The sequence below is a fragment of the Manis pentadactyla genome, chromosome 4 (assembly GCF_030020395.1).
Source record: "Manis pentadactyla isolate mManPen7 chromosome 4, mManPen7.hap1, whole genome shotgun sequence".
Lineage (NCBI taxonomy): Eukaryota > Metazoa > Chordata > Mammalia > Pholidota > Manidae > Manis > Manis pentadactyla.
The window spans coordinates 149,972,413-149,997,940 of record NC_080022.1 but is presented as its reverse complement, the minus strand read 5'-3'; the positions used below and the strand labels follow the sequence as shown (position 1 = coordinate 149,997,940).

Sequence of the window (25,528 nt, the reverse complement as noted above, 5' to 3'; positions counted from 1 at the left end):
TGGTACACAGTGCCTTTGGCAGGCAGAATATTGGCCTCCAAAGATGTGGATGGCCTTATTCCTGGAACCTGTGAGTATGCTAGCTTACATGGCAAAGAGACTTTGAAAATGTAAGTGAATAACCTTGAAACGGGGAGCTTATCTTGGAATATCAGCTGTACAGAGCAGGTTAGACCTGAAGCCCTGATTTAGCCCATGCTTTCTATGCATCTGTGAGAGGGGAGGAAGGTGAGAACCACATTAGGCTTTGCTTCCTGGCTTTGGTGGACACAGCTGAGAGTGGTGGGGGCAAGACAAAGGCTAGGCTACAGGGGCTGTCCCTGTGGAATTAGCATGATGCCGTGAGGACTGGAATTTTCCTGAACAGGAGGCTCTCTCTTGCTACAGGGGCTTGAAAGGGCATGCTCCCCTTCCCACTAAAAGTATCTCCCCATCTCCTTTCCTACCTAGACATCCTTTCAGGAGTTGTGGGGAGCAAGGCAGAAGGCAAATATGACCTCTGCAGGGACAAGAAATCTCTTGAAGGTGGGTGAGGAAGTGGAGTATAGAGAGGGTCTGGAAAAGCTGGGGTGTGGGAGGCAGGCCATAGAAAGCATGGAGTGCGTATCCAGCCTGAATTCACTGACAGAGTCAGGAGGAGTCAGGACAGGAGGCAGAAGAGTGGGAGGGATGTGGAGGTCCCCTTGTGGCTTTCAGGCCTGGGCAGTGTTCTCTGCCTGCCTTTCTTCATGCTACATGCCTACAGTCCAGGGCAATGTCGTTCAGACTGTGGGCTGTGACTGGTTCATGGGTTGTGAAGTCATATACAAGGTTTCAATCAATAGTTTTTAAAGATTTAGAATAGAATAGAATACAGAATGTATGTTTTGTAAAGGTAAGTGTAGTGGCTTAAGACTTTATGTACATCATCTGTGGTTTTTGGCCTGGCGGCCTGACCCTTTCCTAAGCCCTCAGGTGCGGCAGACACTCCTGAGCATGGGGGAAGGCAAGAACGACTCAGCCATTTCCACAAGACCAGCTTTTAATGGGACTGTGATTGGAAGCACGAATAAATAAATGCCAGAGAGAATGGAAAACCAAACCGAACCTCAGAATATCAAAACCAAAATTCAGAAAACAAAACCAAACCAAACAGATCTGACAGACTAACAGAAAAAGTCCCCCAGCGAAACAATCAGACTGTACAAGCTGTGTCACAGGGAGACCGCGGAGGAGACTTCCAGGCTGCCGTGCCCCGACCCCGGTGCTGGGATGGGGCGGGGCCGGCCCCGGTCACTCTGCAGGCCACTGGGGGGAGGCGGGCTGTGGGCAGGGTCAGAACCTTCACAGACTACACGAGGACGGACGTGGTCAGAGTTCTGCGGTTTCCCTCGATTGTGCAGCTGTGGTTCCAGCGAGGCCTCGTGGTGACTTTGGGGCTGGACCCTGGTCGCGCTGCATGGCTGCAGCGTGGCTGCTGGGAACCGCGTGGAGGAGAGTCATGTACAGAGACAGACGTGGAGGTGGCGCCATGAGAGGTCTGAGCATGCAGGTGCTTTATACATCTGGCAGTGAGATGTGATGGCAGAGTGTTCTCGGACAGTTCCAGAGTGTGACTCATTTCTCCTAAGAGGGACGCGCGGCGGGGCCGGATCACGTGTAGCGTCAGCCGTGGCCGCAGCGAGGTTTTGGCCGGTAGTTTGTTAGGCGTGCACAGGGGCTCTTCTTTCTGTGGTCAGGGGCCGTCCCACCTGAGCCTGCTGTCCCCTGTCCCGGGTCTTGGGCCTCAAGGTCTGTGTGGGGGGAGCCGGGCGGTCCACGGGCTGTCAGCAGGCAATCTCCTCCAAGGTCCCCAGGGCTGTCTGCAGGGGCACATTCACAGTGTGGCTGATGGTTTCAGAGTGGTTTGCCATCGTGTCACAAGTGCTCTGGAGTGAAGGGAAGGTGGCTGTTGATACTCATTCAGTAGATACTCATCACGATGCCACAGCAGCCTGCCTGTGCCCTGGGGGCCCTGCTCCTCGTTTGTGGGGCCCCCCAGGACTGCTCCTGCCCCAGGCACCTCATGTGCGGCTTGCCATCTTGGGGCAGGAGGTTGACAGGCGTCACTTCCTTCAAAATCCTCATCATTGACTCCTGAAGTGCCCCCAGGGAGGGAGGGGGCTCCCTGGTGATGGGGTTTAGCTGGTCTGACCCTCTCTTCTAGAGGTATTCCCAATATGCCACCTGAGGCTACATCTGAGGGGTCTCTAGTGTTGAGGCTGGACAGCCCATCTGTCCTCATCCTTGGGGGCTGGCCCCCTTGGGGGCTTACCTGGGGTAGAGGAGGTGCAACCTGGGGCTAGGTTTGGGGCAGGGGGTACCAACTGCTGAGGCCAAGCAGGAAGGACAGAGGCTCCTGACAGCCAGAACCAGAGCTGGTCACAGCAGCCCGAAGGACCTTTGGGGTTAGGCTGTCCCCAGGGGAAAGGCAGGCACCCTGAGCAGGGTGGGGCTGAGGCAGCCTCGAGTCTTCCCTGTGACTCCCAGGCTGGGGAGGGCTGGGGGCTGGGAGGGATGGGAGCAGAGAGAGATCAGCCAGGAGGCTGTGCCAAGAATTTGGGGTAGATGTGATAAGGTCAGTGCTGGGGGAGGGAAGGGGATGAGGGGGAGGCCATGAGACAATCCGGGCAGGAGGGAAGGGGGGTTGGGGGGAGCCTCTACTTGCCAATCACTTACTAAAACCCAGCAATGCTGACTGCTTTACTGCATGGTCTCGCCTAACCCGAATGACAATGCCGAGGCCCCTGTGATGAGGCTGATGCCCAGGGATGTCAGTAACTTGCTCCCAGGCAGAGAGTTAGGAAGCAGGGACCCGGGATCCACCCAGGTCAGCTGAATCTGCAGCCTGGGCCCCTTTCACACTACCCTTCTCTCAGCAGAAGCTGTCTGCTGCTCAACAGAGGCTGAGGGGGCCCAGAGGACCAAAGCAAGGTTTATAGCCTGGGAGATGAGTGGAGAAGTAGTGACTGGGACAGCAGTGGGAGCCTGTATGGAGGGAAGGGGCTGGGACCCACTCTGGATGTGTTGACTGTACAGGGAGGTGGCCGCTTAAAGAGCGCGGTTCCCTAGGGCTGGAAATGCTGGTGTGGGGAAAGCCAGTGACCCCTGCTCCAGTCAGCGAGATGTGAGCCCAGGAGGGCCTGACTTTGGGAAGGAGAACGGACGGCTGTAAGAGGGGCTGCCTCTGTCCTGGCAGAGTAGGACGGTGGTTAGGGGAGCTCTGTGTCCAGCTGTGACACTCACCAGCTGGGCCTCAGTGGCCTCAAATACAAAAGGAGATTAAGAATAGGCCTTTCTCCAGGCTGACTGTACAGGGCTGACTGTGCAGCTGAAATGACATGGAACTCTTAAAGTACGTAGCACACTGCCTGACACAGACACGACACACAACAGTGAGAGGTTGTAACAGGCATTATTGCTGCTCCCGGCCTCATGGGGCCTCACACTCCATGGCCCCTTCAAATGGATAGGGTACCAGAGGTGATGCCCTGCTTGCATTTTGCCACCCTGGGTAATATGGGAGAAGATTACACAGAGCCTCTTTGGTTCCCCCAAGGCATGCCATGAGGAGAGCAGCCCTCTGGCCTGGGAGAAGCTGGATGGGCCCAGGCATGTCCTGCCCCGAGAAGCCTCTCCTGTGTCCGTTGCATCCTTACTATTGGGCTTTGGGCTCCGAGAGAGGCCTGAGACTGAGCTGGAATGTCCTTGCATGTGGGAGCTGACAGGGCGTTGCTGGCCAAGGAAAGGTGAGTGGCCAAGTATGGCCTTCTTGCCCTGGCCCCAGTATCCAGTCTCATCCCGCTCATAAAAGCCAGAGGAACAAACCAACGTATAGCGCATGAGCCATGCTTACCACGTTCTCATCAGGGCTCCCTTCCTCCTCTTCTTTGCCCAGCAGATCTAATAGCTTCTCTTTGATCAGCTGTAAGGAAATCAGGCAGGGGTGGGTCAGACTGCGGAAATGGCGCGAAGATTGAGAGACCTGCCTCCACTCAGCTCAGCTGGGGAAGACAGAGGCAGCAGCTGTCCAGGCTAAGGCTGGAGGGTCTTGGCAGAAGCCCAGCCGGCAGCCAGCTCAAGGAGCCCCTACCCCAACTCCTAGCTGAAATGGGATTTTGGTGCAGGAGCTCGAGCTTGGAAGAGGCCCCCGGAGTGCCCTGTCTTATAGTTTGGACTACTTTCTCTTGTGGATGGAGGGTGTGGATAAGCACCACGTGCGGATGTGACCAGCTTCCTGTCTGTCTGCAGGAGCAGCCTGGGAGCCCCCTTCTGAGGCTGGGCCTGGGGGACAAGATTACTAAGCACTTCGTAGGCCTGGCAGCTCCACAGTGCACAAGACCAGGGCACACCTGGGTTCATAACATTCTATTCTTTTCAATAAAGAGTAGTTATTAAATATGTTATCTGATGTGATTCAATTTCCATAACCTTGTACAGCTTTTCATAAATATTAATAAACGCAGAATAAAATCTGGCCATGGGAGCGGATTCAGGTTTGGGGAACAAGGTCGCTGGGCTGAGAGGCAGAGTGCGGCCCTGCAGAAGACCCTGGTCCTGGCGGTGGCAGCTTCCCCCCGCGCTTCCCAGGGGCCTCGGGCCACTGCCGGCCCTCTCCGGGAGGAGGGCAGCTGCTCCGCAGCTCAGTCAGCTGGGCCACGCTGGGTGTCCTGGGGACTTCGTGGGCTGGGCACGCCTCAGGGACTCTGGAGTCACCAGAGCCAGCCTGGGTCTGGGGGATGCTGAGAAGCCCCTGGAATTCTTGATGCTGGATGCCTCTGTGCATTGTTTGACAAGCTTTCAGAAGCTCTGTTCCTGCTCCCTCGAGGGAGACCTCTTGGACCATTAGAGCCTGAGGGATGGCTGTGCTCCTGTTCTCTTTCCTTAGGACTGATGGGGATGGCCTGGAAACGCCCCTCCCCTAAACCTGCCTGACCACTGAAGGCACTGTTCAGGTGAGGGGCCACCCAGAGGACAGGGGTGTGTGTGTGTGTGTGTGTGTGTGTGTGTGTGTGTGTGTGTGTGTGTGAATGTACTGTGTATGTGCACATGTGAGTGTGGGAGCGGAGTGTGTGTGCATGTGGGGTGTGCGTGTGTTCATGAGTAGTGCACATGAATGCAGTGAAAGTTGTGGTCTGTGTGTGAGTGGATGTGGTGTATGTATGTAAACAGTGCGTGGTGTGTGTGTACATGTGTGAGTGATATGTGTATACATGTGGTGTGTTTTTGTGAGCAGTGTAGGTGTGAGTGTGGCATAAGTGTGTGTGAGTGGGTGAGGTGTGTGCATGTGTTAGAAGCCCCCACGTCTGTGGGAGGGGCTCGGAGCTGGCCTGGGCATAGTCTCTTCTCAAGACCCCCAGCCTTCTCTAGGAGCTCTCTGAGGACAGCACTGTGGCTTCCGTCTCCCCATGCCTAGGAGGTGGTGCTGGACACCATCCACGGACAGGGAGGAGAAGGCAGCCCCTGCGGGGATGAGGGCGTCCTGTCCCCAGCTGTGCTTCTGCACATCAGGGCAGGATTAGGGCACCAGCGTATGGTCATTTCCCCATGAGCAACCCGAATCTTACCTCATAAATATAATCAAAGAGCTCTAGTATTGTTAGGATACTAGCACCAATAAACAATCCCATCTGACCACCAATATCACCTGGAGAGAGAGAGAAAAGACCGAAGATTTGGCTTTGCTCACATAGCTTCCAGAAAGGGCTGAACAGACTGAGAACACAGACCCTGGGACTTCCACATGTTCCTTCTCCGCAGGGAGCCGGGGCCTCCTAACTGGAAGGCCAGGCCTCTGATAGCAGCCGATGGTGTTCAGCGCCCAGTGGGAGGGACCTAGAACAGATCTCATAGGCCGGTGGGCTTGTTCAGGTACAATCGGAACCACACTAAGTGGGCCCAGCTTTAGCTCTGGGCTGGAAATAGAGACAAGATGTGTCTGGTCCTTGCCCAGGGCGAAGGCACAGTCTAGCGCAACACACGTGTGGCAGATGCCCTGGGTGGGGGTCTCAGGGGCAGTGGCACAAGAGACCCCTCTATTCACCCAATTCATGACCTGACAGGGTCACCCTGGAGTACCTCTCACCCTTGGGACAAGGTCATAGGAAGCATCCCCCATCTTCCCCTCCTGAAGGTGAATGTTCAATCTGGTTTCTTCCTAGAGCAGAGGTCCTTGCCTTGGAGTGTATGGGTCTCCCTGACCAAAGTATTTCTAGACTGGTCTCCAGATCCCCCTGCATCAGATTCCTGGGAGACTTGTGTTCAGTGTAGATGCCTGGACCTACCCTCTGCCTATAAAATCACAATCTCCAGGACTGGAGTCTCAAGGTCAAGATGTCAAAGTTCCCAGGTGGTTCTCTGACCCACCAGAGTCTGAGGACTTCTCCACTGTGGGAGCTTCAGGTGATTGGAGACCCTGGGAATTCAAATGTGCTTGTGGTGGGAGAGTCCCTATTCGAGAAGCTCCTTGAGATTCTCCAAGGGGTTCTGATCCTCCACAGCCCAAGACACTTTGCCCCAGGGCCAGAGGGTAGAGCAGGAGGCTACGAGGCCCCGACTGGAGAGTGGCCACCAGTTGGCTGAGTGGCTTTGCCAAGCCCTGACCTTCTCAGTAGCTTTGTCTCCAAAGGTCACTCGGTGGTGGAAGTGGTTGGGAGAGGTTTGGAGGAGGCAACTGTGAAGTCCTTTCCTGCTGTCAGTGACTAGGCTGGGCTGGGGAGAGTTCTGGGAATGGAGGGTGCCCTAGGGGAGGTGCACAGTCCTTCCGGTGATTCCAGGCTGACCTCTTGGTCTGAGAACTTCCTGATGGGTGCGTCTACCCGAGGAACCCAACAATCACATCCCCAGATGTGTCTCTCTAATGTCCTTAACAGGGACGTTTCTGGGGAGCGTGTGCTTATGTGTGTACATGTGAGGTGTGTGTTTGTATGTGCATGCAGTGTGGGGGATGGGTCAGGGTTGTGTAGAAGTGGGCATTATGCCTGGCTGTTGATGGCCTCAAGTAGGTTGCCATCTATGTTGAGGGGAGGTACCCTGGCTGTGTCTGAGTGTGTGAGTGTGGCTCTGTGGAGGTGGGCATACTGTGTCTGAGTGTCTGGAACATGTGTGAGTATGAGTAGGTGTGAGTATGTGCATGGGCAGGCATATGTAGGGAGTGTGTGAGAGTGTAGGCACATGGTGTTTGTGCAGACCTATGCAGCCGCATGGCTTGCACGTGGGTGCATGCAGGTGTGCACTCATGTGTGGCTCATCCTGGTGTGTGTGCGCACTAAGCTGGGGTGGGCGGTACAGTGCGCAGTGTGGCTGCGCGTGCTGCAGGCACTGAGGTGGGGTGGGCTGCCAGGCAATGAGCACAGGCCTCAGTGGGCCTGAGGGCTGAGGGTTCCAAGTGGAACACGCTGTCGTCACAGGAGGTACAGAGGGCAGCGTGATTTTCTCAGATGCAGAGACGAGCAGTCCTCCTGAAGATTCAGAGCTCAGGCTCTCATCGTGGCATGCGTGCGTGCGTGCTTGCGTGTGTGTGTGCGTGCACGCGCACGCGTGTGTGTCTGAGAGAGAGAGAGATAGAGGAAGAGACAAAGGGAGAGAGGACAACTCTGAGCCTCTATGGGGGGCAGGAGGGGAGGAGGCATGTCCTGAGTCTTCACAGGAAATAAAGGCAACAGGGGCAGGGTGAGGGCCTACTTCTCCACGCACCACCTTACAGCAGGCCCAGGGCATGAATCTCTCGGGTCAGTCCCTTTGGCCACAACAGCTTCTGAGGCCCCAGTGACAGCCACCTTAACACCAGCTGGGCCCTGCGTCCCTGGCATGGTGACTATCCAGGTGGTGGAAACTACTATTTATATACCTTCTGCATCCTGGGGCTTTATCATGATTAACCATCACAACAATCTTATAAAGCGGGTTTTATTAGACTCACTTTACAGATGAGGGACCTGAGGGCCAGTGAGCTGAGGCCACCTGCCCACATGCCCACAGCTGGCACGTAGCAGCCTTTGTTGCTTTTACCTCTTCACTTGCAGGTAGAAGGTACCCACCCCCAGCCCCCATTCCCCAGGATGCCACTGTCCCCTGGCCCAGCTCACAGGGACAACAGCTAATTTTCCTCATGGGGACAGGCATCATGTCCTTTCTTGAGGCTGTGTAGGAGTTGGGAGAAGGGTGCAAGGGTAGGTCTTCTAACTGTCCACTCTCAGCCGTCTTGTGAGTTTTGTGCTGGGCTCGGGCGGGGTTGAAATGAACTCCCTGCATCCTTTATGTGCCAGTGGGGCCAGGGGAGCAAATGTGAACTTGTGTGGGGTGGCAGCCAGGTCTGCAGGTAGCCGGGCTGTGTGGCCCTTCGTTTGTGTCTGACGGAGGACTGTCAGTCCAGGGGGCACATCTGGCCTTCTCAGTGCGGCTGTATTGCTTTCCGGGGGTGGGGGGGCACCACTGGGGGTTGCCTCAGGACCACCCAAGGCTCAGCCTTCCCTGCTGACAGCTCCTTCTCTGGCCAAGGCCCCAGGGCTCTCGCTCTCACTTCTGAGGGCAGAAGACTGTGAAAATCAAGAAACAGCTCTGGAATGAGAGACATTTCAGCTCATCTGCCTCATGGTGTCCTTTGGGAAACTGGGACCTAGATTGGGGTGTGAACTGGGCTGCAAACCTCCTCCACACTGGGGTCCTCCCCATTCTGGGGCAGGAGTAATGCCAGGAAAGAGGGAGTCACTAGCAAATGCAAAGGCTAGACCCCTCAGAAGGGCTTCTGTATCTGCGTGTCTCTCTGCCTGCCTGTTCACCCCCCTGCCCCCATCCTTTCCACCCTCTCCGAGATGTGGAAACTTGTGTAGTAGATACCCTGACTTACCAAGTAAGGCAGCAACTTCATATGCCTTCTTCTGTTCAATTGTCTCATAATTGAGAGCTTCAAAAAATATATCCAGAACAAGGATGTTCTCTCTGCAGAGGGAATATTCAGCACCATACGTGGTTAGAGCCACCCGGATCCACAGAGGTCATCCGACACAGCTTTCCCGGGGACAGAGGGAGAAGCAGAGGCCCAGGGAAGTGGAGCAGCTCACCCCAAGTTAGAGCTGCTTACTGCCAGAACTGGGACTTGAAACCAAGTCCCGACTCCCAGCCCAGTGCTCTTTGTAAGACTGGAGCATGCATCAACTGTCCCCCTTTGGCCCTTATTTCTACTGCCTCCCTGTGTCACGCATCCTGCCTGGCCTCCTGGTCTCTGGGTCCTTACGTGTCGGTGAGCTGAGGACTCTGACAAAGCTTGCCTGGCCCGGCCCAGCCAACCTCCTGGGCAGCCCCTGCCCACCCCTGAGAGCCCCCCAAGTTCCTGTTTGGATGTATGACCAGCTTTTCCTCATGGGAGGCCCTCCCCTCGCATGGCCACATCAGCTGCTAGGGCCAGGGAGGGTTTTTAGGGAGCACACCTTTATTTGGCCAGGGGGGCTCCCATTTGCTCCTTGCGGCCGGCATGTTAATGAGACACATGTTGGCAGGGAAAGCCATTACTGCCCGCCGACTCTCTCTTAAGCAGCAGGGCCTGGCGCCTCATGGCACTCCCCATCCCTTCAGCGTTGCTCATGGTGCGCCTTGTTGGCAACCCACTGAGCAGAAGCCATCCCAGGCTGGGCTCTGGTGACCGTGATGGTGGGATGGAGTGGCCGGGGGGAGCGGAGCGGGTCCCTCCACACACGGCCCACTGAGGCGCCTGCTCACGTGTCACCGTCTCTTGCCTGGTTCGTGGCAGCTGCTTCCTGCCAGGCTCCCTTCCTCTCATCTGGTCCCCTCTGTCCTCTATATCACTGCCTGAAGGATCCTCTGAGCGGCTACACTAATGTAAATTAGATAAGACTGCAACCTGGTTCCTCAGTCACACAGGAGCTATTTTAAATACTCAATAGCCACATGTGGCTAGTGGCTACCACGTTGGATGTCACAGGTAGAGAACATTTCCATCGTTGCATAAAGTTCAGTGGTTGAAAATATGAATTTGACCCTACCACTCACCTGCTTGAAGCTCTTCAGCATTCCCTTTTCTCTTAGGATACAACCTGCTCCCTACACACACACACATGCACACACATGCCCACCACCCTGACTCAGCCTGCAAGACCCGCTTGCTCTGACACACCCTCCTGGCCCAGCTTGCCCTGCCCTGATTCTTCTAAGCTGTTACCCGAGACCCCCTCTTCTCCATGTCTTTCATTCATTTATTCTGTTAAAGAGTATTTTTTGAGCACCAACTCTGTGTCTACCCTCCACAGCAAAGCACAAAAAAGAAAGGTTCCTACCCTCAGGGACCTTTTGCTCCAGTGGGGCAGGCAGGTAATAAACAAGGAAACACACACAAATATGGAGTTACACACTTTGATGAGTGTTATAAAGGAAAGTATAAGAGTGCTTTGAGAAAAAAAAAATAAGGAGGGGCTAATTTAACTGTCCAAGGAGATGACACTTAAATGGAGACCTGCACAGTGAAGAATCAGGTAGGTGATGAGTGAGAGGAAAAGCATTCCAGGCAGAGGGAACAGAATGTGCAAAGTAGGCTTGTAAAACTCCTATATATCCTTTAAAAAAAAAATCCCTGGATGGCATCCCCATGCAAGGTGCAGCCAACCACCTCTCTTACTGCCTGTATCAGCTTCTATAGCAGCCAGCTGTGTGCTTGTTGGCCCACAAGCCTGCAAGCTCTTTAAAGGCAGAGGGGTGCATCTTGATCATCTTGGTTTGTTTGCTGAGAGCTGAGCACAGAACTTGGCACACGGCAGGTGACCAGTTAATGTCTGCTAAATGGTACTGCTTTCCTTTGCCCTCTTCCTTGATTGCCCCAATTTCCTCCTGATTAATTCCCCCCGCCCCCTCCCACCTACCATGCCCACTTTAGCTTACGAGATATATTTTTCTGATTTGTTAAATTTCTTCTCCAGGTACTTGGCGGACGTCTTGCTGGGGATCTTCACCATGGAGAGCTCTTTGTTGTACCGTGTCAGGTTGCAGGGCGTCCTGCAGAGACAGTAATTACTGTCCTTTTCTGCCAGCAGACCTGGAAGGGAGATGAAGGGGGCCTTCAGGTGTGGGGACTGGGTCCTTGGGGCCCAGAGTAGATGAGGTACCGCCTGGATAGTAAGGGTTGGGGAGCTGGGACAAGAGGAGCTGGGATTTTGTTACAGGCTGATGAGGGTGTGAGCTCTCAGAGCAAAGTGCCCACTCTTTCCAGGCTTCTCTTGGTCTGATTTTCTTTCTGTCTCTTCTACTGTTATGTCGCCCTTTAAAAATTGTTGAAAAGGTGCTGCTTTGGGAGAATGGACTCCAGGGGAGTACTGCCCCCCTCAGCTCCCCTCTGCTCCTAGCGTCAGTGTTCTCACCCACACAGTGGGTGGCCCATCAAAGGCAGCCCATCAAAGGCAGCCCTGGGAAACCCTTTACCTGAAACCCAGGGCTCCGCAGTGTTTCCTCGCTCATGGCCAAAGCCCGCCTCCTCCACGTGCTGGGTTAGGACGCAGGCAAAGATCCCTGATTCCTTACCCTAGAGGCAACCTCCCCTCTGGAACACCTCTCGCCTTCTCTTTTCCTCTTCTCTAAGACATCATTTTCCCCCCTCCTTCTTCCCTCTGACCATCTCAGAGTTTCCTGTTACCCATTATTTTGTTGATTCTTTACTCCAAAGAGAGACTCAGTCTTTGCTATTAGAGTCACCCGCTCCTCTCAGCCAGACCTCCCACCTCCTCCTGGCCGCAGCTCATGTGTGATCCAGCGCTGCCTCACTTAGTTACAGCAAGTGCAGCTGCTGAATGAACTTGAGTCCATATCATTTAAACTCTTTCTGCTTGTCTTGATTAGAAAATATTTCCCAGGTGCAGAGAGGCCGGCACATGGGGCGTGGTCTAGTTTTGGGCTTGTAGCTTGTTTGTGGGTTCTCCCTCATCCCAAGTTTTCTAGTGGGGCAGAGAGCAGCAGTTATTTCAACCAACACCCAGCAGGAGGAGGGGGAGTGCCCGTGCCTTCCGTTTTCACACGTGGAATGCACACTAGCCAACCTCTCTCCCTTCCCCCATCTCCGCGGGGCGCAGGTGCAAAGACAAGTCTGCTTTGGAATAACCTTGGCCTCCCCATGCAAACCACCAGTGTGTGCGGATGGATTGCCAAACTTCTTTGGTGCCCACTGTCCATCTCTCCACCCCTGGCCTCCCTCTGCCTTCCTCGGGACTCTGCATTCCCCCTGAAATGCACTCCTCTGTCTGCACCTGTGCACCTCCTTCTCCCCGGGTGCCCTGCCCAGTCCTCACTCACTGGCATCAGCTCCCTCCTGCACCCTCTCTCCTTCCTCCTTTGCCTTTCCATCTCCTTTTCCATTACCCTTCTCCAGTCCCCCTTCCCCTCCGTCTCTCTCCCACACCCAGAGGTTTCCAAGGTCTCCATCACTCCATCTGTCCCCCAGTACTGACCTAGGGCAGGCTCTGCGCACTCCTTGTGTTGCTCAGGGGTACAGAAAGGTGCATCCCCTGCAAAAGAAACAGAGAGAGGTACGCAGGCAGCAGCCCCTCCCCTCCTGGGGCGGGGAGGGTGGCCATGCTGGCACAGGGAGGGGCAGCAGTCGGAGGGAGCCACCGGTCTGGGCTGCCTGGGGGCAGAGCCCAGAGTGGTGTACTCAGACCCGGAAGACTGAGTTCTGATCTGCTGTGACCCTGGGCAGTTGATAATAGGGCTCCCCTGGCTAACTTCTCCCAGATTTCTGTGCAGGTCCAACCAGCTCAGGTAGGTCAAAGTGGGGAGGTGGTGGTAAGCACCTATAAAGTCCTGGACATGCATCATTGCCTATATTCCCCAAGGTATCTTCTGAAATAGGAAATACTGGATCTCTTTACCCATGAGAGGCTTGAGGCTTAAGGATTCTGCCTTCCCAGGACACCAAAGCCAGTAGTGATGGATGTGGGCTCTGAATCAGGTCAGTCTGATCCTTACCTAGGCTAGAGCTCTTTCCACACTGCTGTATGTAAGCAAAGGATGTTTCGTAAGTCTCCCCTTTGCTGTGCCCTTAATTCCATGTTAGTGATTGAGATGCCAGGAACAGCATCATGGATGGAATGATTAAAACCTCTACTGCTTGCTTTTGGTTCAGGTTCTGTGGGGGAGACCTCACTGGCTGGTGACCTAGTCTGAACATTAGGCAGGTAACATTCACTAGTGCCCAGTTCTCTTCTCTGGTCAATCTTTATAGAAATCAGAACCTTTTTTTTCTTTCTTTAACCAGCTGCTAAAGTTAAAGACCTCCATGATGTCTTTTCCTTACCATTTCCCTAAACACCTTTTTCAAAAGTTGAAGAGCTGCTACAGTTCCTTCTTTCTAATAATAACTTGACTGACATATTTCCCTTTTTGCTTTGTCTTCTAGAAAGCTCAGATCAGTAATGCTAAATTTAGGTTACTACAGAAATTACTGATTACTAATGAAATAATTCAGAATTTAGCTATGAAGATGTTCGTTTCAGCATTGGTTATAACAGAAAATAACTGGGAATGAACTAAATGTCTAATACAAGGATTTATTCAAATAAACTTGAAATATGATATAAGCATGAAATAAACAGCCATTGAAGTGTAACAGCAAAGTTCTTGGCACATAGCAGGTCTCCAGTAACCAGTACTTTAGGCTCCCTCATCCCATGTGCCCACACAACAACCACAGATGTTTGCAGTTTACAAAGCACTTTTATATGTATGCCTAAATTTTATCCTCATAACAACTAATGATTGTGTTTTAAAGATAATGGAGGTAAGAACAGAGAGGTTTAGCAACTCATGCCAGGTCACACAGCAGGTATGCCTCCATCCCCAGCCCCAATCATCCTTCCTTCCATGCTGCCATACCAAACTCTTGCTGCACAAATCGGCCCTCCCCCCAATCCTGGGCCTCAGCTCTCTTACAGGCCAACCACCCGCAATGAGATGGCTACATGCATTGTTAGCCTGACAACAGATATGTTGGCACATGCACATTTATTTACTGGCTGATGTGTTTCTTGCCTCATTTGCAAGAGTACTAGACATTTGGATGCAAGAAGAGAAACATCTGGATGAAAACAACAAACATCTGAATGTTTGATGTGTACCACACTGAGATGCAAAAAGTGTAAGCATCCAGATATTTGGACACTGAACTCTCAGAGCTAAGAGTGGCAAACAATTAGCAAACACATTAAGCACTGGGAGGAACATTTTTCAAACATCTGCATACTTCTGGACACCATGATGCTGCCTTGATTGCTAGACTGGATGTTTCTATCTGCCCTCTAAATGTTTGGGCACCCAAAACCAGACTTCCCAGAACATCATCCCTTTGGGTGCTTGTGGAGTGGGTGAAGTGTTTCCCATTAGGGTGAGAAATGCAAATGAGGTCCCTGGCCATCCCTGCTGGGTCCCTGAGGCCACCCTTCCCTCGGCACTGACCTGGCATGTGGACCATGCGGCAGTTGCAGTTCTCTACAATGTAACGGGTCTCACAGTCAATCCTACAGGCAGTGATACTGTAAACAGGAAAGAAGTCGAGTCCCATCTCTGAGGATCGGCACTCACCCCACGGTGGGGGCAGGTACGTGAGCTGCAAGACAGAAAGGAGGGGCCTGCCATCAGCCCAGAGGTTCAGCCTCCACAGACTCGGTGGCTCATTTGTTCACTTATTCAATAAACAAGCAAGCATTGAGTATCTACTACATGATAATCTGAACTTCCATTGACCTCACCAGCCTTCAATGTCTGGCTCCAATACTTTTGGAGTTTCCCTGTTTTATCTTTTACAACCTTTGAACGAAAGCTGATCTTCTCAAGTCTCTTACACATGCCCCATGTCTTCCCATTTCCACACTTGGCTACCTTGCATCTCTTGGAACAACACAACTAAATTCTACTTTCTTGGCTTGGGACCCTGGGACCCCAGACCCAGACCTGAAGGAGGGTTCAAGATGAAATGGCTTTAGGCATAATCAATGTCATTTATGATCCTTGGTCCTGACTAAAGCGACTCTCCACTATCATGCTTTGGGTGAACTCCTTCAGGGAAAAATGTCACTTAATCTCAGAGTCCCATGACCACAAAATATTCTAATGCCTATTGTATTTGCCTGCTGGGGACGAGGCGGGTGAAGGATGAGGGAAGCTAATGGTTGCTGAGTACTTGTTAATCCCCAGGTTAAGTCCTTTATACCTACCTTTTCTTAAAAAAAATTGAAAAATAAAAAATATAATAAAATGAACACATTTTCAGTACACAGTCCAATAAATTCTAAAAAACATACACACCTATGTAACCACCACTTAAATCAAGACATGGGACATTTTTAATCACCCCAGAAAGTCCTTTCCTGTCCCTTTCCAATTAACCCCTCACCAGCCCAGGCAATCACTGTTACGGATTCCACCATCATAAGTTGGCTTTGCCTGGTCTCAGACTTCACAGAGATGAAAACGTGTATGATGTTCTCTTTTGTGTCTGGCTTCTTTTGCTCAACATAATGTTTTTGAGATTTATCCACACAGTTGTGTGCATCAGTTCATTTCTTTTTATTGAATAGTTCTCCAGTGTATGAATATTTACAATCTGTTTATCCATTCACCTGATGATGCACACTTGGACTGTTTCCAGTTTTTGGTAGTTATGAAAAAGCCCTTATTAACATTTATATACAAATCATTTCTTGGACATTTATTTTAATTTCTCTTAAGCGCTGGGAGGAATGTTCTCCAAACATCTGCATACTTCTGGACACCACGATGCTGCCTTGGTTACTAGACTGGATGTTTCTACTGCCCTCTAAATGTTTGGGCACCCAAAACCAGACCTAAGATAGGTCTAGGTATAACTTTGTAAGAAACTGTGAAACTGTTACCTTCAGTGGTTGTGCTATTCTAGTCACTCTACATCCTTGCCAAATCTTGCTTTTGTCCATAGTTTTACTTTTAGACATTCTCCTAGGTGTATCATTGCATCTCATTGTTGTTTCTATTTGTGATCTTCTGATGATTGATGATTTTGAGCACAATTTTGTGTGCTTATTGGCCATTCATGTATCACTTTTGCTGATTAAAAAACAAGCTTGCTTACTTTTTACTTTTATTATTGCATAGTAAGAGTTCTCCATATATTCTAGATGCAAGTCCTCTCCCAGATATATATATATATAGAGAATATTTTCTCTATACATCCTATAGTTTGTGGCTTACTTTTTCATTTTCTTAGAGGTATGTATTTTTCCTGCTTTTATTTATTTATTTATTTTTTTGGTAGATAATTATTTTTTATTGAAGGGTAGTTGACACACAGTATTACATTACATTAGTTTCAGGTGTACAACATAGTGATTCAACATTTATATACATGACAATTCTAGGTACCAGCTATCACCATACCAAGCTGTTACAATATCTTGAATATATTCATTACATCCTGGTTACTTATTATTTTACCATTGGAAGTGGGTACTCTTTTTTTTTTGGTTTGTGAGGGCATCTCTCATATTTATTGATCAAATGGTTGTTGACAACAATAAAATTCTGTATAGGGGAGTCAATGCTCAATGCACAAACATTAATCCACCCCAAGCCTAATTTTCGTCAGTCTCCAATCTTCTGAGGCATAACAAACAAGTTCTTACATGGGGAACAAGTTCTTACATAGTGAATAAGTTCTTACATGGTGAACAGTACAAGGGCAGCCAGCACAGAAACCTTCGGTTTTGCTCATGCATTATGAACTATAAACAGTCAGTTCAAATATGAATACTCATTTGATTTTTATACTTGATTTATATGTGGATCCACATTTCTCTATTATTATTATTTTTAATAAAATGCTGAAGTGGTAGGTAGATACAAGATAAAGGTAGAAAACATAGTTTAGTGTTGTAAGAGAGCAAATGTAGATGATCAGGTGTGTGCCTGTAGACTATGTGTTAATCCAAGCTAGACAAGGGCAATAAAACATCCACGTATCCAGAAGATTTCTCTCAGAACTGGGGGGGTGAGGTTCTAAGCCTCACCTCTGTCGATCCCCAGTTTCTCACCTGATGACCCCCCTGCGACTGTGCCTGTCTTAGGTTGTTCCTCCCTTGAGGAATCTTACCCGTCTCTGGCTAACCAGTCATCTTCCGGAGCCATACAGGGAAATGTAAAGTTGGTAAGTGAGAGAGAAGCCTTATTGTTTGAAATGGTTAGCTTTTTATTTCTTTGCATATTTATGCCCTGTAGCTTCTATGCGCAGCATTTGTCTTGAGGTATCTTTACCACTTGGAAGAATTATGATACTCGGTAAATTTGATATGAGGCACGAATTCTATTGAAGGGTTGTAATTAGGAAGGAAGAAGAAAAGCTATAGAAGTAGCAGGCGGCAGAAAACATGGGAAGATTGATTATTTCTTTGACATATCTTCTTGTAGAGTAACTTCAGCATGTATAGGTTTTAAGCTACTACTTAAATTGCACACACACATTAACATAATAGGAGTATAGTTACATAACCAAAGCATACCTGTAATTACCAGCCATCTCCAGTGAAACCAAGAAAACCAGTTAGGCACCTTAGGCATTTGTGAAAACTTATCTATGATATGGTGGATATTGTCCAACTGAACTTGAACAGTCTGAGAGAAATCAGACAAATCAAAACAACCCATTCCTGGGGAATGTTCACATCCCTTATGTTCTTTTAACAGTAAATAGTCTGTAGTTGTAAGATTTTGGAGCGCTACAATTTGCACTTCTCCTAATTCTTGATTGAGTTCCAACAGTATAGATCCAGTCAAATTTGTTGTTTTACTGTATGCACAGGCCAGCTTAGATATCTCCTTCCTCATTCCCATGGCAAGTCCAGGAGCTGGTGGGATGAGTGCATCTACAGCTGTAGCAGTGCGTGGATCTTTGTTGGGGTTTTTTGATGATCATCTTCTGGCATGAGTCTTCCAGAGAGTCCTGATGTTGGAAGTTCTTTTTCATATCGTATCTTAGTTCATTTTCGGGGTAGCCAAATTAGGCTTTGATCCTCTGTATAAACACAAACAGACCCTTTGCCTACACTTTTATATGCCCTTTATACCCTTGTGTAGAACTCATTGGAGGTTACCACACAGGAACTGCCCTTTTTTTTAATTTTTATATCACTAATCTACACTTACATGATGAATATTATGTTTACTAGGCTCTCCCCTATACCAGGTCCCCCCTATAAACCTCTTTACAGTCACTGTCCATCAGCATAGCAAAATTTTGTAGAATCACTACTTGCCTTCCCTGTGTTGTACAGCCCTCCCTTTTCTCCTACCCCCCATGCATGCTAATCTTAATACCCCCCTTCTTCTCCCCCCCTTATCCCTCCCTACCCACCCATCCTCCCCAGTCCCTTTCCCTTTGGTACCTGTTAGTCCATTCTTGAGTTCTGTGATTCTGCTGCTGTTTTGTTCCTTCAGTTTTTCCTTTGTTCTTATATTCCACAGATAAGTGAAATCATTTGGTATTTCTCTTTCTCTGCTTGGCTTGTTTCACTGAGCATAATACCCTCTAGCTCCATCCATGTTGCTGCAAATGGTTGGATTTGCCCTTTTCTTATGGCTGAGTAGTATTCCATTGTGTATATGTACCACATCTTCTTTATCCATTCATCTATCGATGGACATTTAGGTTGCTTCCAATTCTTGGCTATTGTAAATAGTGCTGCGATAAACATAGGGGTGCACTGATCTTTCTCATACTTGATTGCTGCATTCTTAGGGTAAATTCCTAGGAGTGCAATTCCTGGGTCAAATGGTAGGTCTGTTTTGAGCATTTTGATGTACCTCCATACTGCTTTCCACAATGGTTGAACTAACTTACATTCCCACCAGCAGTGTAGGAGGGTTCCCCTTTCTCCACAGCCTCGCCAACATTTCTTGTTCTCTGTCTTTTGGATGGCAGCCATCCTTACTGGTGTGAGGTGATACCTCATTGTAGTTTTAATTTGCATTTCTCTGATAATTAGCGATGTGGAGCATCTTTTCATGTGTCTGTTGGTCATCTGTATTTCTTTTTTGGAAAACTGTCTGTTCAGTTCCTCTGCCCATTTTTTAATTGGGTTATTTGTTTTTTGTTTGTTGAGGCATGTGAGCTCTTTATATATTCTGGACGTCAAGCCTTTATCGGATGTGTCATTTTCAAATATATTCTCCCATACTGTAGGGTTCATTTTTGTTCTATTGATGGTGTCTTTTGCTGTACAGAAGCTTTTCAGCTTAATATAGTCCCACTTATTCATTTTTGCTGTTGTTTTCCTTGCCCGGGGAGATATGTTCAAGAAGAGGTCACTCATGTTTATGTCTAAGAGGTTTTTGCCTATGTTTTCTTCCAAGAGTTTAATGGTTTCATGACTTACATTCAGGTCTTTGATCTATTTTGAGTTTACTTTTGTATATGGGGTTAGACAATGGTCCAGTTTCATTCTCCTACATGTAGCTGTCCAGTTTTGCCAGCACCATCTGTTGAAGAGACTGTCATTTTGCCATTGTATGTCCATGACTCCTTTATCAAATATTAATTGACCATATATGTCTGGGTTAATGTCTGGATTCTCTAGTCTGTTCCCTTGGTCTGTGGCTCTACTCTTGTGCCAGTACCAAATTGTCTTGATTACTATGGCTTTATAGTAGAGCTTGAAGTTGGGGAGTGAGATCCCCCCTACTTTATTCTTCTTTGTCAGGATTGCTTTGGCTATTTGGGGTCTTTGGTGTTTCCATATGAATTTTTGAAGTTATTTGTTCCAGTTCATTGAAGAATGTTGCTGGTAGTTTCATAGGGATTGCATCAAATCTGTATATTACTTTGGGCAGGATGGCCATTTTGACGATATTAATTCTTCCTAGCCACGAACATGGGATGAGTTTCCATCTGTTTGTGTCCCCTTTAATTTCTCTTAAAAGTGACTTGTAGTTTTCAGAGTATAAGTCTTTCACTTCTTTGGTTAGGTTTGTTCCTAGGTATTTTATTTTATTTTTGATGCAATTGTGAATGGAATTGTTTTCCTGATTTCTCTTTCTGTTGGTTCATTGTTAGTGTATAGGAAAGCCACAGATTTCTGTGTGTTGATTTTGTATCCTGCAACTTTGCTGTATTCCGATATCAGTTCTAGTAGTTTTGGGGTGGAGTCTTTAGGGTTTTTTATGTACAGTATCATGTCATCTGCAAATAGTGACAGTTTAACTTCTTCTTTACCAATCTGGATTCCTTGTATTTCTTTGTTTTGTCTGATTGCCATGGCTAGGACCTCCAGTACTATGTTAAATAACAGTGGAGAGAGTGGGCATCCCTGTCTAGTTCCCAATCTCAGAGGAAATGCTTTCAGCTTCTCGCTGTTCAATATAATGTTGGCTGTGGGTTTATCATAGATGGCCTTTATTATATTGAGGTACTTGCCCTCTATTCCCATTTTGCTGAGAGTTTTTATCATGAATGGATGGTGAACTTTGTCAAATGCTTTTTCAGCATCTATGGAGATGATCATGTGGTTTTTGTCTTTCTTTTTGTTGATGTGGTGGATGATGTTGATGGACTTTCGAATGTTGTACCATCCTTGCATCCCTGGGATGAATCCCACTTGGTCATGGTGTATGATCCTTTTGATGTATTTTTGAATTCGGTTTGCTAATATTTAGTTGAGTATTTTTGCATCTACGTTCATCAGGGATATTGGTCTGTAGTTTTCATTTTTGGTGGGGTCTTTGCCTGGTTTTGGTATTAGGGTGATGTTAGCTTCATAGAATGAGTTTGGGAGTATCCCCTCCTCCTCTATTTTTTGGAAAACTTTAAGGAGAATGGGTATTATGTCTTCTCTGTATGTCTGATAAAATTCCGAGGTAAATCCATCTGGCCCAGGGGTTTTGTTCTTTGGTAGTTTTTTGATTACCGCTTCAATTTCGTTGCTGGTAATTGGTCTGTTTAGATTTTTTAGTTCTTTCTGGGTCAGTCTTGGAAGGTTGTATTTTTCTAGGAAGTTGTCCATTTCTCCTAGGTTTCCCAGCTTGTTAGCATATAGGTTTTCATAGTATTCTCTAATAATTCTTTGTATTTCTGTGGGGTGTGTCATGATTTTTCCTTTCTCATTTCTGATACTGTTGATTTGTGTTGACTCTCTTTTCTTCTTAATAATTCTGGCTAGAGGCTTATCTATTTTGTTTATTTTCTCGAAGAACTAGCTCTTGGTTTCATTGATTTTTGCTATTGTTTTATTCTTCTCAATTTTATTTATTTCTTCTCTGATCTTTATTATGTCCCTCTTTCTGCTGACCTTAGGCCTCATTTGTTCTTCTTTTTCCAATTTCGATAATTGTGACATTAGATCATTCATTTGGGATTGTTCTTCCTTTTTTAAATATGCTTGGATTGCTATATACTTTCCTCTTAAGACTGCTTTTGCTGCGTCCCACAGAAGTTGGGGCTTAGTGTTGTTGTTGTCATTTGTTTCCATATATTGCTGGATCTCCATTTTGATTTGGTCATTGATCCATTGATTATTTAGGAGCATGTTGTTAAGCCTCCATGTGTTTGTGAGCCTTTTTGCTTTCTTTGTACAGTTTATTTCTAGTTTTATGCCTTTGTGGTCTGAAAAGTTGGTGGGTAGGATTTCAATCTTTTGGAATTTTCTGAGGCTCTTTTTGTGGTCTAGTATGTAGTCTATTCTAGAGAATGTTCCATGTGCACTTGAGAAGAATGTATATCCTGTTGCTTTTGGATGTAGAGTTCTATAGATGTCTATTAGGTCCATCTGCTCTACTGTGTTGTTCAGTGCTACCATGTCCTTACTTATTTTCTGCCCGGTGGATCTATCCTTTTGGGGTGAGTGGTGTGTTGAAGTCTCCTAGAATGAATGCATTGCAGTCTATTTCCCCCTTTAGTTCTGTTAGTATTTGTTTCACATATGCTGGTGCTCCTGTGTTGGGTGCATATATATTTAGAATGGTTATATCCTCTTGTTGGACTGAGCCCTTTATCATTATGTAGTGTCCTTCTTTATCTCTTGTTACTTTCTTTGTTTTGAAGTCTATTTTGTCTGATATTAGTACTGCAACCCCTGCTTTCTTCTCGCTGTTGTTTGCTTGAAATATGTTTTTCCATCCCTTGACTTTTAGTCTGTACATGTCTTTGCGTTTGAGGTGAGTTTCTTGTAAGCAGCATATAGATGGGTCTTGCTTTTTTATCCATTCTATTACTCTGTGTCTTTTGATTGGTGCATTCAGCCCATTAACATTTAGGGTGACTATTGAAAGATATGTACTTATTGCCATTGCAGGCTTTAAATTCGTGGTTGCCAAAGGTTCAAGGTTAGCCTTTTTAGTATCTTACTGCCTAACTTAGCTCGCTTATTGAGCTGTTATATACACTGTCTGGAGATTCTTTTCTTCTCTCCCTTCTTATTCCTCCTCCTCGATTCTTCATATGTTGGGTGTTTTGTGCTGTGCTCTTTCTAGGAGTGCTCCCATCTAGAGCAGTCCCTGTAAGATGTTCTGTAGAGGTGGTTTGTGGGAAGCAAGTTCTCTCAGCTTTTGTTTGTCTGGGAATTGTTTAATTCCACTGTCATATTTGAATGATAGTCGTGCTGGATACAGTATCCTTGGTTCAAGGCCCTTCTGTTTCATTGTATTAAATATATCATGCCATTCTCTTCTGGCCTTTAGGGTTTCTCTCGAGAAGTGTGATGTTAGCCTGATGGGTTTTCCTTTATAGGTGACCTTTTTCTCTCTAGCTGCCTTTAAAACTCTTTCCTTGTCCTTGATCTTTGCCATTTTAATTATTATGTGTCTTGGTGTTGTTCTCCTTGGATCCTTTCTGTTGGGGGTTCTGTGTATTTCCGTGGTCTGTTTGATTATTTCCTCCCCCAGTTTGGGGAAGTTTTCAGCAATTATTTCTTCTAAGATACTTTCCATCTCTTTTCCTCTCTCTTCTTCTTCTGGAACCACTATAATATGGATATTGTTTCTTTTAGATTGGTCACACAGTTCTCTTAATATTGTTTCATTCCTGGAGATCCTTTTGTCTCTCTCTATGTCAGCTTCTATGTGTTCCTGTTCTCTGGTTTCAATTCCATCAATGGCCTCTTGCATCCTATCCATTCTGCTTATAAACCCTTCCAGAGTTTGTTTCATTTCTGCAACCTCCTTTCTGGCATCTGTGATCTCCCTCCGGACTTCATCCCATTTCTCTTGCATATTTCTCTGCATCTCTGTCAGCATGTTTATGATTCTTATTTTGAATTCTTTGTCAGGAAGACTGGTTAGGTCTGTCTCCTTTTCTGGTGTTGTCTCTGTGATCTTTGTCTGCCTGTAACTTTGCCTTTTCATGGTGATAGGAATAGTTTGCAGAGCTGGGACGAGTGACGGCTGGAAGAACTTCCCTTTTTGTTGGTTTGTGGCCCTCGTCTCCTGGGAGAACAGCGACCTCTAGTGGCTTATGCTGCGCAGCTGCGCGCAGACAGGGTTTCTGCTTCCTGCCCGGCTGCTATGGAGTTTATCTCTGCTGTTGCTGTGGGCGTGACCTGGTTCGGGCCTCTGCTCCAAAGTGGTGGAGTCGCGTTGGAGGGGGAGCGGCCTGGAGGCTATTTATCTCCGTAAGGGGCCTCCCTGCTCCCTGCAGCCCAGGGGTTAGGGTGCTCAGAGATCTCCGGATTCCCTACCTCTGGATTAAGTGACCTGCCCTGCCCCTTTAAGACTTCCAAAAAGTACCCGCCAAAACAAAACAAAACAAAAAAATTTTTAATTAAAAAAAAAAAGAATTTTTTTTTTAATTAAAAGAAAAAAAAAAAAAAAGGTGGCCGCTCGTTTTTCTTTATTCTCCGGCGCCGGCCTCAGGCATCTGCTCACCAGTCTTGCTGCCCTGTTTCCCTAGTATTGGGGTCCCTATCCCTTTAAGACTTCCAAAAAGAGCTCGCCAGAACAAAACATCAAAAAAAAAAAAAAATGGTCGCTCGCTTTTCTGGTGTCCTCTGGTGCCAGCCCACCAGTGCCCGCTCACTGTTCTTGCCGCCCTGTTTCCCTAGTATTGGGGGCCCTATCCCTTTAAGACTTCCAAAAAGTGCTCACCAAAACAAAACAGCAACAAAACAAAACAAAAATAAATGGTTGCTCTCTTTTCTGGTGTCCTCTGGTGCCAGGCCACCGGTGCCCGCTCACTGTTCTTGCTGCCTTGTTTTCCTAGTATCCAGGGCCCTGCACTCTGGCCCAGATGGCTGGGGCTGGGTGTTCGGCAGCGCTGTGCTCTGTCTCCCTCCCTCTCTGCCTATTCTTCTACCGCCGGGAGTTGCGGGGATGGGTGCTCGGCTCCCGCCGGGCCGGGGCTTGTATCTTACCCCCTTCGCGAGGCGCTGGGTTCTCTCAGGTGTGGATGTGGTCTGGATATTGTCCTGTGTCCTCTGGTCTTTATTCTAGGAAGGGTTGTCTTTGTTATATTTTCATAGATATATGTGGTTTTGGGAGGAGATTTCCGCTGCTCTACTCACGCCGCCATCTTCTGCCCCACCTTTTCCTGCTTTTAAAATCAACTTCATTAAACTGTAATATACATATAATGAAATGCATCAATTTAAATGTACTATTTAGTGAATTTTTACGATTGTATACACTCTTGTAATGACCATCGTAATCAAAGATACAGAACATTTCCATTATCTTCTAAAAGTCCCCTCTCTGCAGTCACTTCCCCTCCTCAACCCTGAGGCAATCACTGATCTGCCTTCTGTCATTATAAATTAGTTCTGCCTAATCTATACTTCTATATAAATAGAAGCATAAAATGAGTATTCTTGTGTGTCTGGCTTTTTTCTCTCAGCATAATGTTTTTGATATTAACTCATACTCTTTCATGTAGCAGTAGTTCATTCCCTTTTACTGTTGAATTTTACCACTTCCTTTCTAGTCTTTATTCTTTTTATTCCTTTTTTCTTGCTTTGTTGCATAGGCTAGAAACTGTATGTTATGTAATGTTGAAAAAAATCCAAAGATAGAATATCCTTAACTTGTTTCTGATTTTACAGAGAAAGGGCTCATTATTTCACTGTTAAATATGTTAGGCATTAACTGGCTTTCTTGGCTTCACTGGAGATGGCTGGTAATTATAGATCTGCTTTGGTTATGTAACTGTATTCCTATTATGTTAATCTGTGTGTGCAATTTAATTAGTAGTTTAAAACCTATACATGCTTAAGTTACTCTACAAGAAGATATGTCAAAGAAATAATCAATCTTCCCATGTTTTCTTCCATCTGCTACCTCTATAGCTTTTCTTCTTCCTTCCTAATTACAACCCTTAAATAGAATTCGTGCCTCATATAGAATTTACCGAGTATCATAATTCCTCCAAGTGGTAAAGATACCTCAAGACAAATGCTGGGCATAGAAGCCACAGGGCATAAATCTGCAAAGAAGTAAAAAGCTAACCTTTTCAAACAATATGGCTTCTCTCTCACTTCCCAACTTTACATTTCCCTGTATGGCCCCAGAAGAT

At 47.5% G+C, this 25,528-nt stretch overlaps 1 protein-coding gene across 3 annotated transcripts in view; it reads right to left on the bottom strand.

Annotated features, from left to right (window-relative positions):
* Positions 1–978: 978 nt before the first annotated feature.
* Positions 979–25,528, bottom strand: part of LOC118908971 (acid-sensing ion channel 2) — a 266,566-nt gene continuing 242,016 nt past the window's right edge. The window contains exons 4-10 of one of the 3 annotated variants that reach the window (XM_036879044.2): positions 14,467–14,617; positions 12,465–12,521; positions 10,909–11,062; positions 8,867–8,958; positions 5,586–5,665; positions 3,875–3,943; positions 979–1,907 (exon numbers count right to left, since the gene is read on the bottom strand). In XM_036879044.2, coding sequence (XP_036734939.2) covers positions 1,806–1,907; positions 3,875–3,943; positions 5,586–5,665; positions 8,867–8,958; positions 10,909–11,062; positions 12,465–12,521; positions 14,467–14,617 — 705 coding nt within the window. In that variant the 3' untranslated portion in view covers positions 979–1,805. The remainder of the gene's footprint in view (positions 1,908–3,874; positions 3,944–5,585; positions 5,666–8,866; positions 8,959–10,908; positions 11,063–12,464; positions 12,522–14,466; positions 14,618–25,528) is intronic. The other 2 variants (XM_057501177.1, XM_057501178.1) reach the window with 2 other exon arrangements.